This window comes from Rhinolophus ferrumequinum, chromosome 21 (genome assembly GCF_004115265.2).
Source record: "Rhinolophus ferrumequinum isolate MPI-CBG mRhiFer1 chromosome 21, mRhiFer1_v1.p, whole genome shotgun sequence".
Taxonomy (NCBI): domain Eukaryota; kingdom Metazoa; phylum Chordata; class Mammalia; order Chiroptera; family Rhinolophidae; genus Rhinolophus; species Rhinolophus ferrumequinum.
The window spans coordinates 41,190,860-41,206,824 of NC_046304.1; the positions used below are offsets into that span (position 1 = coordinate 41,190,860).

At 34.4% G+C, this 15,965-nt stretch overlaps 1 protein-coding gene across 5 annotated transcripts in view; it reads right to left on the reverse strand.

Annotated features, from left to right (window-relative positions):
* CDC27 (cell division cycle 27) overlaps nucleotides 1-15,965 on the reverse strand; it is a 58,492-nt gene that overhangs the window by 15,065 nt on the left and 27,462 nt on the right. For 3 of the 5 annotated variants that reach the window (XM_033090246.1, XM_033090248.1, XM_033090244.1), the window contains 9 exons: nucleotides 15,139-15,236; nucleotides 14,235-14,389; nucleotides 13,918-14,129; nucleotides 12,843-12,957; nucleotides 9,732-9,847; nucleotides 5,338-5,437; nucleotides 4,068-4,275; nucleotides 3,694-3,866; nucleotides 1,140-1,292 (listed from right to left, as the gene is read on the reverse strand). In XM_033090246.1, the coding sequence (XP_032946137.1) occupies nucleotides 1,140-1,292; nucleotides 3,694-3,866; nucleotides 4,068-4,275; nucleotides 5,338-5,437; nucleotides 9,732-9,847; nucleotides 12,843-12,957; nucleotides 13,918-14,129; nucleotides 14,235-14,389; nucleotides 15,139-15,236 (1,330 nt within the window). The remainder of the gene's footprint in view (nucleotides 1-1,139; nucleotides 1,293-3,693; nucleotides 3,867-4,067; nucleotides 4,276-5,337; nucleotides 5,438-9,731; nucleotides 9,848-12,842; nucleotides 12,958-13,917; nucleotides 14,130-14,234; nucleotides 14,390-15,138; nucleotides 15,237-15,965) is intronic. The other 2 variants (XM_033090247.1, XM_033090245.1) reach the window with 1 other exon arrangement.

The following is a 15,965-nucleotide window of genomic DNA, read 5'->3' on the forward strand; positions in this document are numbered from 1 at the left end:
CTTACTAAATTTGAAAACCCAAATCAATACTCACGTTGCTTTAGTGGTCATTGGTGGACTCAAAATGAGTTGCCCAACAGGCACATTCTCTGTTGAGGTCAAAAAAGGTAACCCTCTGCCTCCTTTTTCCAGCAGGTCAGACTGGAGGGGGGCAGTGCAGTGCAAGCAGCTCAGGTTCGGGGGCCAGATGGACAGAGTTTGAATGCCAACTCTGGTACCTATTTGTAAGGTGGCCTCTGGCAAGTCACCTTAACACTTCTGAACTTCATTTTCTCTTTTGTAAAATAAAATGTATCTGGCTGAGTTGTTTTTAGGATTTAAGATTATAATCTGTGTGAAGTAGGTGTGTATTTCCCCCAAGAGCAATGGTTCAGTATTTGCTAATTCAATGTTCATGGAGACTACAGAACATAACTACCAAGAATAATAAGAACAGACTGTTTTAAATTCTAAGCTTAAATATGTTATAAAAGTACCACTAGGGACTGCCGGTTGGCTCAGGTGGTTAGAGCGCAGTGCTCCTAACACTCAGGTCGCCGGTTCGATTCCCACATGGGCCAGTGAGCTGCTAACCTCCATAACTAGATTGAGAACAACTTGACTTGGAGCTGAGCTGCACCCTCCACAACTAGATTGAAAACAACAACTTGGAGCTGATGGGCCCTGGAAAAACACACTGTTCCCCAATATTCCTCAATAAAAATAAAAAATAAAAAATAAAAAAAAACTATCACTAAATATTCTTGGGATGCACTGAAATACAATTCTTACAGGATTGCAGCATGTAAATGTATTGTGCCTATGTCTTAAAATGACAATTAAAATTACCATTTTATTTCAATTTAAAATTAGCACTTTTTCAATCTATATAATTTCTGCTCAATGAACTCTAATCTTTGTGATAACAAGAATTTTAACACAGCCAAATCTTGATTAATCTTGAATGAAATATCTGCTTTGTGATTTTTCTATTTATGAATCTGTACCATCTATTTTAGGACTCTGTGCTCTTCTCCGAGTCTTGCCTATAGAGAAGGGCGGGGGTGATGCTAAATGGTCCTGAAATTATTTGGTTCATCTCCATTTGGTAAAGGTGATCAAAAGATAGCTACATAAGCAAAGCGTTTTAGTTAACCCACCTCTGGTGAATTTTTATCCATGTCTGTTAAGTCTTTTGAAAGAACTGAAAGAGCAACATCCTTTTGAAGATGCCAAAGTGTTGTAGAGTAGATTTCCATGCCTTCAACTCTATAATTCTCAATTCTTCTAACCTCTGAGAATATTCTTTCAGCCTAAAATATAAAAACTAGTAAGAGGAAAACAACTTGATGCAATTTACATATCCACAGGGAGAGCATTGGGTACTCGTCTCATAGGACCTAAATGCTGCCTGTTTCATGGTGTTTATGTGAATTAATAATAACACAAGGCCCAATTGAGCAACCTTCCATGGTAGGTCAAATTTTGATGTAATCATATTCACACTTAAGTTTTTAAACAGAAGTGATGGTAGAAACATGAATTCTGAAAAGAAACTTTAAGTTTCCAGCAAAAATTTAAAAAAACGATGAGAGATCTACGCAAAGTTAACAATTTAAAAAGGACAAGCCGATTATTTTACTCTCAAAAAACACATTTCCAAGTTTTAATAAAGACTTTACAGAATAACATTCTCAGGAAAGGTGAGAGAAGAATGACTTCTGTAACACAAAACCTATTTTTGTACTGACTTTTATTAAGAGGCTGAGTTGAAAACTTTAGGGGAAAAACAGGTTCAGTTGGCCACTAGCTCTATGGCATGTTGAGCACTAACTATACGCACCAATGCCATACCTTCTAGGAACTGTAGTCCCTACCTAGAAATTTCTTTTTCCTTTGCAGCACTCTCTTGACTTAGGGTCCCTCCTCAGCAGTCAGATCAAATTTTTTTTCCTCACCACACTCACAGCTCCCAGAACTGTGCTTCTCTTCCCCTGAAGTTTGAGACTTTGGGTTATATAATACCAATTTGTTCCCTAGTTTATTGATTCAGTAAGTTCAAAATTCTGAAACTCAAGTTTAGTTTAGAATTAAGGAATATCTGGTCTGCTCTTAATGAAATAAAGATGATAGAAAATAAGGAAATAGGTTTATAAAATTAGGAACTTAATTCTAAGAAATGGCCTTATGCTATCTAGGCTAATTTGATGATTTGTAATTTCTCTGAAATCCCTTAAAAGTTATACAGGTAAGTTTTTCAAAGCGGCATTTTTTAAAATAGGCATTGGTTATGAGAAGACAGACCTAACCACCAGCTAAATACAGGTTTTGGAAACTTTTTGGTTTCAAATTTTTCAGAATCTATTGCTTCCTCTTACATGACTGTGGTATAGAAAAGAAGAAAAATGGAAAAGACACACACACACACACACACACACACACACACACAATCCTCATAAAATTAAGTCAAAACAAAGGCTTCCTTTAGTTAAATATCTGTATCTATATATCTGCTCTATAATTAGGGGAAACAACAAAATTCATGTGTTTTAAATTACCTGTGAAACAATAAATAATTTTGAAAAGGGCTTGCCAAACACAGTTTTTGCCTGTGTACCAGTGAAGGACCGTAATCCAAATACGGATCTTCAAGCAATGAATGAGGCTTTCTATCTACAGCTCTTTTCCTTTAGTGTATAAAATTACACGAACAGGTATCTTCTGCATTTATTATCCACCTGGAAGGACACTTCACCTCTAGATCTTTGCATGGCTCGTAAAGGGACGTGTAACATTCTTTTTCTGAGCATGCTTTTTAAAAAATAGCACCATACTGTACTGTCCCCCAGTTTCCTTACCATGCTTCATTTCCTCTTCCTAGGACTTCCTGCCACCTTTTTACTTTATACACTTATTGGCCAATAATCTGTCTCTTTTACTAAAATTAGAATGTAAGCTCTATGAAGGCAAGCAATATCTGTCTAATTATAGAGTCTGGAAGTGAGTGTAGGACATGACATGCAGTCAAATATACACTGAATAAATGAACTGAAAGTAGATAGGCCAAAAAGTAACCTTATTATCAACTTTAAATAATTTATATTAGAGAAATTTTATTAATATATGGGCTTTTTAAGGGTTTGTTTTTTAAGTATAGAGGGTAGGAGGAGAAAATGCTTTGGAAGGAGAATTGGAGAAGAAACTTAAATTGAAAGTTAGAATTTTCTTTGGTTTTAGGTTAATCATCTTAGTTTCTGGTATAAATAAAATTAAAATTAAAAGGATAAATTGTAATAAGGACACTGTGTCCTCAATTATACACAATTTTCTTCATAGCATCCCTTAAGTTTATAAAATATATTAAATGCCAAAAATTCATTTCACTAAGAACTCTTAATATAGTAGAATTCTGACTATAAATATCTATTACATGGTATATATTTTCAGATCCAACTAAGTATAAATGTTCCACACAAGAATATATGGATGTCTTGGGTTCTCTATAAATCTATCTCAAGTAATCCCAAAGAATTTAAATTACTCACCTCTTAACACAAAGAAATGTATTTAAAAATTATAAATATAAAAAGAAAATAAATATAGACATTATATAATAAATATTGACCTTTTAGACCTAGACTTCTCAAGCATAGGCATTTTAATTAAATTTAAATTATCTGTACAAAGGCATATATAACAGTTTTCTATACTTACTTGCATGTACTCTGAAAGTTCAAAATAGGCCCTTCCAATTTGGCACAGTACCCAACCAGTATTGTAGTGATGAGAAGGTAGGTGGCTCAAGATATTTATAGCTTCTTTGCAGTTGTATGAACACAAAGCTAAATAACCTTTCCCCATTTCACGAAGAAGGCTCATCAAACCTTCTAGGAGAAAACAATGTAGTAAACAAAGGAGAAAAACACAATACAACAGTTGTTTTCTAGAAAGGCTAATTACAAAATAATTCATTAAAAATTCCAACATCTATCTAGAAAAAAATGAAGGAACTTTAATGAACATAAGGAAATTTACTTAAAATAAGTGAATAAAATAAAATAAAAAGATATTAAGCATTTAAAACAGACCTGCTGCTGCTTTCTGCAGATTAAATGCCTGGATCTGGGGTGTGATAGTGGAGATTTTTCCTTCTGAAATGATGGAAGAGTCCAATTTTGTAATTTCCAGGCTATCATTTATGTTTGGTTGAGTTATTCCTCCTTTATTAGTTTTACTTTTTGTTTTTCTGTTTGGGATTTTAGGTGGAAACTTCATTTTCAATTTTTTGCTATTCTCCTGTAAAAAGGAGGAAAGCCCCACCCTTGTTACACTCATGTATTTTAGACATTCCCCCAACCCTTTTTCAAATATTAGATACAAATAAATGTACAATCTTGATTGATGTATATTTTTCTTGGAAGATATTTTATAAAGCAAGTCTTCAAAGTCATTTAATTTTAAATGAAATAATTCTGAAAATAGATCGTATTAACTAACCAGTATTTAAAGTGAATTAGCATTAAATATATTAGGTTGGTGCAAAAGTAATTGTGGCTTAAAAGGTTAAATATTGCAAAAACCACAATTACTTTTGCACTAACCTAATACTATTGCTCTTTTCTGAAAGTATATCACTTTCATTTATTATTGAAAAATAAGAAAATAAGTGGATGCAATACTACCTAATAGTCTCAGGGCATCATAAAACTGTTGATCTTTATATGTCAGAGTTAAAGATTGTCCATAATATTTGTCAATGGGCCAAAACATTTTACCAGAGGCATAACAAGGCCCTCAACTGTGCAAAGAAAACATTTGCATTTATTTTTTTCCCCCAATTTTCATTAATGATAATATCTGAAATAACTATACTACATCATCCAATCCAGGAAATTGGAATTGGTACAATACTATCAACTAAACTACAGATCTTATTTGGATTTCATCAACTTTTACATACATCTTTTTTTTTTTTTTTGGTGTGCATAGTTCTATGAATTTTATCACATGTATGGATTTGTGTAATCAACTGCCACAATAGATACAGGACTGTTCTACCAGAACACAAAGAAATTCCCTGGTGCTATGCTTTCATAGTCACACCTCCCTCGAGTCCTAACTCCTAATAACCACTGATCTGCTCTTCATCACAGTTTGTCATTTCAACAATATTATAAAATATTCATTAAAGGCCCAAGAAAATTTACAAATGTTATAGACGGCCCTTCAAATTAAAAAACATTAAAAAAATTTTAAACACTCACCTAATTTATTTACTAGAGATTGAGTCATTGATGAACAGAAACTTTAGAGGCAGAAGCATTAAGCAAATGTGACATACAGAAATCTTTCAATTACCTTGGTTGTAGAGCTGTCACTAGTAAAAAGTCGTGAACTTCTTCGAGGCAGTGCATTTGGGGGAGATGTGATAGTGGGGCTCAATACCTGAGGTGTTGTACTAAAAAAAAAATTATAAACGTAGACTTTTTAAAAAACTTAGTTTATGATCATTAACTATTGCTTCAACTCAGGTATATTAAAAAATATGCATTCAATATGTTTGCACCCCACTTACTAATGTGATTATGTGCTAGTTATATTAAATACTTTTTTTTTTTAAAAAAAAGTAACTAGCATCATTTTATGGCTTTGTAATAAAATGTGGAATGTCCTAATAGTTATAAATAATGCCTTGGAAAGTTGTAGAATGATTTTTAGAGGCTAGCATATGTGAATAAAATGATGACAAAAACTTTCTTGGGTGATTTAGCTAAGAGTACTGTGCTATTCCAATCATTTCTAAAAACACAACTTTCTAAATAAAAGAGCAGACTTCTGCTGCCAATTATGAAGAAGTAATATGAACCAGATTTATTTTCCATCTTAAACAAGTATCACACAGAACAAACACACGAAACAATGCTTTTCAGATACTGGAGAGCAGGCAGCATGTGTCTGAGGAAAGTTCTGAGGATGCAGTGCAGGGATGGAGAACATAAACAGAGTTCAGAGGTCTCCCTGTGTTGAGAAGAAAATGTGAAGAATTCAGGGAAGCCAAGGCAGCTAGAATTTGCAGATCAGAGGACCTGAAAGGAGAGAGCTACAAAGAGGGGAGCTTCAAAGATCTGCAGGAGGCATCCCTAGTCTTCAACTGAAAACTGACCAGTGTTAAATGTTCGACTGTTGAAACTACCCCAGATAGTTTCAAGACAAGGGGCTGGCCATGTCGGAAAGATCAACCATGTGATTAGAGGGCTGGGGCGTTGAGCCATGTGATATCAGCCTAACATCTTCCAGAAGGGGAGGGGGGCTGGAGACTGAGCTCAGTCATGTGGGCAATGATGACAATCTATCATGCCAACATAATGGAACCCCAATAAAAACTATGAACATCAAAGTTTGGTTGAGCTTCCTGGTTGGTGAAGATACCAAACTGCCGAGAGGGTGACACATCTTGATTTCACAGGGAGAGGACACAGAAGTTCTGTGTTCAGGACCCTCCCATTCCTTACCCTGTGGGCCTCATTTCTCTGATCTGGCTTTGTAGCCTTTATAATAAAACCGTTAAGCATAGCCTAGACTCTGTGAGTTGTTCTAGAAAATTATTAAACATCAGGGGGTAGTGGGAATCCTCAAATTTGTGGGCAGTTGGTCAGAGTGTGGGTGGCCTGGGGAACCTCTGAACTTTCAACTGGCAAGTCAACAAGCCTTGACGACAATCTCGTTGGGACTCTGGCCTTAGCCTGCAGAGTCAATGCTCAGTCTGCGTAGCTAGCATCAGAATTGCTTTACACTGTTGAAGCAAGGAAACTACCTGAATGTGGCGAAAGAACTACTGGAAATAAGCAGGCAGAATAATTCTTGGAGCTCACCTTGGGCTAAGAATAGTTCACATTTTCAGTAGTCAGAGTAAAGAAACTTCATACTAAATAGGCCATTTACGGCTATTTAAATGGCCTTACGGCTGCTCTTGCCCCACCTACAAAAAGCAAGACCTAAAAGGATAAAATGCTAGCAAGTAACTTAACTACATCTCAGAACAAAACTTAAATATACTCAAAAGAATACAAAAAAGCCCAGCCCTCAACAATGTAAAATTTCCAATAACTGGCATTCAATCAAATACTAGGTATAAAAAGAAGCAGGATACCATAACCTGTAGAGAAAAACCAATCAACAAAAAAATAAAACAGACCTAGAAATGACCCAGTAAGACTTAGTAGACAAGGTCATTAAAAGAACTATTATAAATATACTCCGTATGGTCAAAAAGGCAGAAGAAGGAATGGGCATGTTAAGGAGAGAACCAAATCAAACTTCTAAAGACGAAAGACAGAATGCCTAAGACAAAAATTTATATATGTACATACACACACACACACACACACACACACACACACACACACTAAATGGGATTAACAGCAGATTAGACACTGCAAAAGAAGAGACAAGTCAATTTGAAGACATAGCAATAAACACTACCCAAAATGAAACAGAGGAAGAAGACTGGAAACAAAATGAACAGTATTGGTGAACTGTGGGGCAACTGAAAACAGTCTAACATACAAGTACTTGGAGTCCCAGAAGGAGAGAGGACATGGACATGGACAGCAAAATTATCTGAAAACATATTGGTAGAAATAAGCTAAATTTGATGAAAATGATAAACTCAGATCCAAGAAGCTCAATGAATCTGAAGGCCAAAAAAGAAGAAAAGTACACTACACCACAACATAATCAAGTGGCTTAAAATTAGTGACAGAGGATATCTTCAAACAGAGAAAAGAGACATTAATTATATATAGAGGAACAAAAATGAGAAGGGCAGCAGACTTCTTGTCAAACACAATGCAGGCTAGAAGACAGTATAGTAAAATCTTTAAAGAGAAAAAAAACTGTCAACTAGAAGTCTATATCCAGTGAAAAATTCTTTCTAAAACAAAAAATAATGTTGGATGTCAACTGTAATTGAAAAAAAAAAAGTGAAATAAAAACTTTCTTCTGACATACAAATGCTAAAAAAATTCATTATCTGCAGACCTGGACTACAGGAAATGTTAAAGGAAGCCTTTAAAGATGAAGGAAAAGGATACGAAATTGAAATTTAGATCTACAGAAAGAAATAAAGAGCACCAAAAATTGTAAATATGTGACTAAATATAATATAGACTTCTTTTCCTTATTCAAAAATATTCTATATAACTAAGGCAAAAACTACAACAATGCACTCTGTGGTTTATAACATGTAGAAGCAAACTGTATGACAACAGCATAAAGACTGGGAGAGGAGCATAAAAATATACTGTAATAAGGTTTTATACTATACCTGACTTGGTATATTATTACTAGAAGGTAATCTTTGATAATTTAAAATGTTTGCTATAAACCCTAAAACAACCTCTAAAAATAAAAAATGAAGAGTAATTGGTAATAAAGTAATATTATGTGTTGAAATGTATCTCCCAAAAAGGTATGTTGAATTCCTACCCCCCAGTACCTGTGAATGGGACCTTATTTGGAAATAGGGTCGTTGTAGCCAAGGTGAGGTCATTAGGGTGGGCCATAATTCAATATTACTGATGTCCTTAAAATAAGAGGGGAAAGTTGGATACAGAGGCACCCAGGGAAGATGGCCCTGTGGGGATGGAGGCAGATCCTGAATTACACTACCGCAAACTAAGGAATGCCTAGGGCTGCCAGCTGAAAGAGGAAAGGAAGGATCCCCATCTAGAGGCTTCAGAGGTTGCATGGCCCTATCAACATCTTAATTTTGGATTATGGTACGTAGACCTGTGAGTGAATAAATTTCTGTTGTTTTAAGCTATCCAGTATATGGCACTGTTACAGTAGCTGTAGGGGAGTAATATAGGCAGTAAAGGAGACGAAATGGAATCAATGATACAAAGAACACAAAAGTATTAACAGTTGATGCGCATTATAATGAACATACCATGTATTTGTTTAGTTTTAAGTAAAATGTGTAAGAAATTGTTTATATATTCTTTAGCACTAGCATATACTCAGCCTATAGAATGTTGCTCTGCAGGAGGTGAGCCTCAGGCTCCTTCTCATAACTGAGCCCCAGGCAATCACTGTCACTTGTCTAGAGCTGGCTCTCATAATGACACTCACCATCCTGGAGTTTTAGAAATATTGAAGCCTTTTACATAGTCAAGGTATATGCACATGTGTGACTGTTTTAAGACTTACTGGTACATGTTCACTATTTTAGGAGACAGAGTTGTATCTTTTAAAATATTAGCTACAATTTATTTTTGAGTCCTTGAATAGGAAAAGAAATCCCATCTAACACCATTTCTGTGTGGAAATGAATTCATTATTTGAAGATTTACTGGAAGATTAATTTTACGATCTGTTTACAGAAATGTATAATAGGGGACAGGGAGAATGAAGCCTATCTGTAACTTGACCAATGGAGAAAGTCATGTAAATAAGAAAATTATTTTGGAGGAGTATTCAGAATATCCAGTTTAAATAAATTCATGAGAGTAAACTTAAAAAGATATTTTAGCTAATTCTTGTCTTGATTTGCATTATAATACACAACTAAAAATTACACTAGCCTTTTCAGCAAGTTAGAAATCTCAAATCTGACATACTTGTATTCAAAATTTATAATAGTCATTCTAGAATTTTTGAGAGTCAAAATCTGCCTAAATTGAAGTATAATCATAATCATGTTATAGGAGGAAAAGCTGAACAATATCAAATAATGACACCATAATATATACCTTGTTTGTGGGCCAGAACTTTGTGTTTGTGCAACAAGAACTGGAGTTACCTCTCGACTATTTCCACTCTGTGAGAAGACAGACTTTGTTCCAGTTTGGCCGATTCTGGCAACAGACTGTAAAACACAAAAAGTCTAAGGTTTGTGAATTATAAACTGCACTGTAAATGATAAAAGACACCACGATGCTCCCATCTACATTTTCCCCAAAGATTTCATAATATATACTGTCATCTGAAAACACAAACTATTAATGTCATTACTTATGTCATTAGAAAGAACATCAGCCTATTTCTACATTTTAACCTTGGTATTTTTATCTTTATACTATCCTTTCATCTTTCACTTTAGTTTCTAAGGAAAGGCTCAAAATTCCTGGAAGCCATTTATTACACATCTTTTCCAGTTGGGGCTAAGTGCTAAAGAATTTTAAGACAGCTATAGTCTCAAGATTTAGGATCTAACTTAGTATACATAAAAAGTAATAGTACATAGAAAGTATACATAAAAAGTAATAATAATTCTTTTATATTCCTTCTTTACCAAAAACAGTTCTATATAGGTATTTCCCACCTTTTGAAAGTTCGTGTTACACAACTTTGCATTTACAAAAGACCTACATTAGTACCTGTTTTCAAAAACCAAAAGAAATCTGAATTTTCCCTTTTATGAAAATAGTGAAAAGCAAAAACAGTGTTCAGCGTTTCTTTTGCAGTGAGCTGTTAGAGAAGCATCGTGAGCCTCTGGCAGCGAGAGTGGTACCACCAAGCTCCTTCCCTGGGAACTACACTCAGCATTTCGACTTGAGCTGCCATAGCTTTGAACTGGGTCTGTGAGCATCTGTGCTTTATCTCAATTTATTTTGTGCATCTGTTAGCAAGATGTGCCCTAAAGTATCAGGTGAGCCTAAGCGAGCTCGTAAGAATGTTATGCTTAGCGAATAACTGGATGTAATTAAATGTTTCAATCCTGGTGAATGAAATAAAGACATTGTGCGTGCGCTGAATTTTGGGTCTGGGAATCCTCAAAATTTTTCCATCTAAATTAATGGTAACTGTGTCTTTGCTTTAAGCCATTTTGGCTTACAAAGGTTTCATGAATGCTCTACTTTTGGATAGCAGGGGAAACCTATAGTAGTGAGAGTATATTAAAAATGAAATCATCCAATTATTTTCCAAATTCTAAGGATATTGCTCTTAGAGTTAATATTTCTTTCTGGTGTATTTAATCTTTCTTTAATTAGTCTCTGCTCCCTTGGAGGGGGATAAAAAACATTTGCTTGCCCCTGTCTTTTCTAATTTATCACCTTATTTCTATTCATTTTCTCACTTAGCTTCTTTATAAAGTGATCTATGACTACTGTTAATGGATATTTAAAATTTTTTACTATGAGATAATTTTCTTTGGAACTTAACTGCTACTTTGGTAGCCACTATACATAATTCTCAAATTGCACATTACAAATAATCACTAATAATCATTATCTCACCAGATATGAAAGCCTTATTTTGGTCTTTCCTGCATTCATCATCACTCATCATCCCTGCCTTTTTGAAACTTTGTATAACTTCCAAAATAGCATAGTATCTTTATTATTTGTCTTTCCTCTTGATTTGCTGGCCCCTGTTCCTTCCACTAATGTGCTCCTCTTTCCCTAGGAGAGCACGGCCATTTTAACAGCCTTAATTATTATTTCTATCACCAGGCCATATTCTTTCCTCTATGACTAACTATCCACTGAATATTTTCATCTAGTCTACCCCTACCTCAAAATAAAACTTTATACTCCTTCATCCTCCTCCTCCTCCTCCATTCACCCAAGGGACAAAACTTCAAGTTAATTCTGGTCCTTCCTTATTTAACAAAGAAGTATGTACTGCACTCACTACTTGGTTTGATATTTTTAGTTGATACTGCATACAGACCTACAAGTATAGCTTTTCTAAGACTGTCTTGCAATCAGGTAACAAGAGAACAGAAGCATAAGGGGACGAGACAATAAGTGGCTTTTATTATCTGGGCACTGAAATTATATACGTCTTCACTGCCTAACTTGTCCTTGATTACAATGGCTTGCCTGGTTTTGCTAACTACCATGCTACTCTGCCTTCTTATAACTGTAATAAATTAATTTCCACAATTATATTTCACTCCCCTTAACAGTACAATGGCAGGTAGTTGCCTACCTTTAGAAATCACATTTAAAATTATCCACACATTAACTACTTTGTAGTCCCCTTTCATACCACTCTTGGAGTTCCTGTTATCACTCATTAAGGAGCTAATATAGAAAAACAATTTTACAGACTCTAAGGAAGTAAAAGAATAAAACCAAGAAGAAATATGTCTCTAGGAGAGTAAAGGGGCTATATCAGTCATTCACATACTAGTCTGACTTATTTAGCTTCCATTTCTTAAACATCTGTTAAGCATGGCAACTCGCATTTCACATACATAAACTACTTCAATTCTCACAGAAGATACCCTGCACCACAGAGATCCTTTAAACAAATGGCACCTTGGCCTTTACTACTTTGGCCATAGACCTTTATAAAAGAACATAAAAAGAGTCTCAAAACTTGTTACAGTATTTACTATAAAAATACTGTCAAATAGTTTTTATTTTATTACACATTTACTATGAATTTACTACACATCTATGAGGGTCCACCATAAGAATTTTATTATCGGAAACAGCTGGCTTTATGCAAGTCAATCTTTTTTTCGTTTTAATGTTAGTATAACCAAAAAACAAAAGGTGGGGACAAGTAAAAACTATGACAGGTATAATTTATTTATATTCCAAGTGACAGAAACAACCTGAATTTCATTAAAAAAAGGAAATTAAAAGTAAAAATCTGTATATGCTCTATGCTGAAATAAACTATACCTTTGAGTTATAATTTTATGTGGCCAAAAGAGCAACCAGCTTTGTGTCTCCAACTATAACCAGGAGGCTATGAGAAAGATAAACTTTTACATTCAGATCAACAAATCTAAGGCAGCAACCATTATATAAGGTTAGAGTTTCTCTGACAATGCTTTTAACAGATTGGAATTTTAAATGAATTTCTTTCATCAATACCAAAATTGTATTTTACATGGAAAATACCTTTTTTGAAGGGGCTCCGGTGGGTGGCACGTCAATTACAGAAGATGTATTAGTGTAGTTTTGTAAATAGGATCCATCTCCAGGACTTGGGGTTTCTAATGGCAAAATCCCAAAACTGAGAAGAGGTTGAAATCAAGGTGTCAAAAAGTCATCAAGGCATATATAAAGCAGCAGTATACTTAAATTAGAAGGTCTAAAAGGAAGAGAATGGCAAATCAGTCTTGGGGGCAGTGAGGATCTAAGGGGCAGATTATAAATAAGCCGTGAATGTAGACTATTCCACCCACCATAACTAAAATTTAAAAAATTAATCAAACAAGACTAAACTGAGCAGCAACTACTGATCTCAGGAGACTTATTAGAAATAAAGAGTGGCTTTGTAAAAGCTAAGTTCCAAATGATCAAATTACTTCAAATTCTTGGAATTTAGACACTATTATACAGAAAATGTCTCTAGAGACCATTGAATCCATTTGTGGGTCAATGAGTTGTTGTAATCTCATGGTTATGCTACTTTATTAGCTCCCTGGCCCTGGAACCCAATTCATAGCCTGTTCTAACACATAATTTTTTTATTTTGATAATTTTAGGTATGTATCCTCTGGACTGGGTTCCTATATTTACACATGCATATACATCTACTAATTTTGACAAAATATTTCATATTGATAGGTGTCATTCCTTCCTCCATGTTTTGGAAAACAGCACTTTAACAATAACCACTGATATCACTCTGATTATATCATAAGCATTCCACCATTTCAAGAGGTTCACTGCTATTCACTGATGTACAGCCATAAAGACATTATCTTTAATGCAAACACTAACTAAATAAGGCATATTTGAGTTTTACATTTTCTCCAATATTTAATATTAATTTTTTAGTCACAGGCACTGTATTTTATTTTACTTCATTTTCTGAAAACAGAATAGATCCATTATTGACTTATTAAATGCCTCTATTTCCATGATTTAGAAGTTGCTGTTCATGTTAATTTATATTACTAATAATATGAATTATTATAAGATCATTTAATATTACAGCGCATTTTAAACTATCTTTTGCTTGTCTTACCTGGGGGTTAATGGGCTAAGAGCAGCTGGTCCTCCTAATAAGCTTCGACCAGTTTTTGGTTTATTTTGAACCTGTTTAGATAATATGGAAGTTCCTGTTCCAAGAGGGACAGTATCTGGTGAAATTACAGCTGAATCAATATAAGACACTGAGGAATCTGTATTCAAGGAATACTTTGAATTGGAAGATTCTAAATTCAGTCTGTTTAATTCCTGAAACAGAAAATTTCTACCATGTCATTTACAATACATTATTTAGTTCAGATCATTCTTTTTTGTTTTCATAATATTTTGAACACTAGCGTATGATACACTTACAATTGTGTCCTGGGGTGTTTCCGTAAGAACTGTCTCAGGCTGTCTGTGAGATAAATTATGATTAGATACTACTGTTGTGCAAGAGTTGGGCAGACAGTTGCTAAAGTTCTGTAAAGATGTTAATTTAAATGTTTGGTCAGGATCTGGCTTTTCACCTGTGAAGGGAAAAAAAAAGTTCTGAAGAAATGAGGATTTTTGTTTTTTCTCCGCTATGCATAAATAAGTGGAAATAAGCCCTTATCCAGAGTTTTGAAGTTCTCCTGTCTGTTTCAGCTAATCAAATTTACCTCCCAAAATCCCATCCATCAATTTATTGCAAAAGTTTACCCCTAAGATAAAGCTGTAAATTTAGGAAGTAAACTACACTGCAATGACATTGATTTTAAATATAATAAATCCGAGGAAAATCCAGATTTGTTTGTTTTAAAGCAGAAAGCAAAGATCTAGATCTCATTTTGCTCAAGGTAAGGAGTGGGGGTGGAGAGCTGAAACCCAGTAGATAGTACAGTAGAGCTTTAAGCGCTTCCAGGTATATAGACATAACAATGTTTTAAAATGATCCTTCATCTATCCCAGAGTATATATACCAAGATACTCTCGCCCCATATTTTCCAGGTCTTTCTTATGTAACAGTTTCTGCTTTGGGCATGTTATTCATTTCTTTCCTTATCCGAAAAGCTATTTTGGCTAGTGTTATAATACAACTCATTCTAGAGGACAAAAGAAAGGCCACATTATTCCTGAGACATAGCTACCTTATTTCTTGTTCTCAATTTTAACAAACCTTAGCTTTGAAAAATATTTTTCTTGTGGATAATTTGTATCATTTTTCAAAAACTAAGCAGGGGGTCAAAAAGGAAGAGGTACTGGGGGATCTCTCCCCCAGCCACCTCTACAAACCTACCTATTTCACATAACGATTCAAAGGGGGACCAGAGGAAAGGATTTAAACTAAGGCTCTTTTGGTAACATTCTGATCCTTTGGCAAGCCGATCTGTCTTGCTGTAAAGACAAACAAATAGATTAGGCAAGCTATAAAACTCAAAATATTTATTATAAAGAAATTTTTCGTACAGAAATTAGGTAAGTCTTATATAAAGTTCTGAGAATACTCTTCTTGATGCTTCGCTAGATCACCCATTTCTCCTTCTTACCGTCCTCCAATCTCTGTTATTTAGGGCAGTTCAAGTCAAAAGTCAGGTGAAAGCAAACAGAACATGAATTGAAAGGAATGCTAACAAAATAAACTATCATCGCCTTCTTGAATACTCCTATAATGCTTTAAATTTACTGTCAGATACTAGAATTACTGAAGGAGATATGAAAAACATCCAAATATTTCAGTCTCATTCTTAATTTTTAATATAATATCCCAACAGTTATTTTGAAAGTGACTTAAATGCTTTAAATATAGCATATTTACACGATCAGATTTTCTAACAAAGTAGAGGTGGTAGCTCTTAATGAAAGAAAAATTTGTTTCTTTATAAATCAGGTGTATAAAAGCTTACATTTATCCCTGAAACCCTATATACTTGGAACATTCTGGAAATTAATATTAGACCAGCATTGTTACCTCCCTAGCTTTTAAATGGAAGGGAGAATTCGGTTGAGGGTTAGTGAGACTTATTGACACTTTCAGGTAAAAAATACTAATCATGTGGTTTAAGGTTGAAATTCCTCATTGTCGAATGGAAAAAATTAAGATACCGTAATTCTTCCAAAACTCTA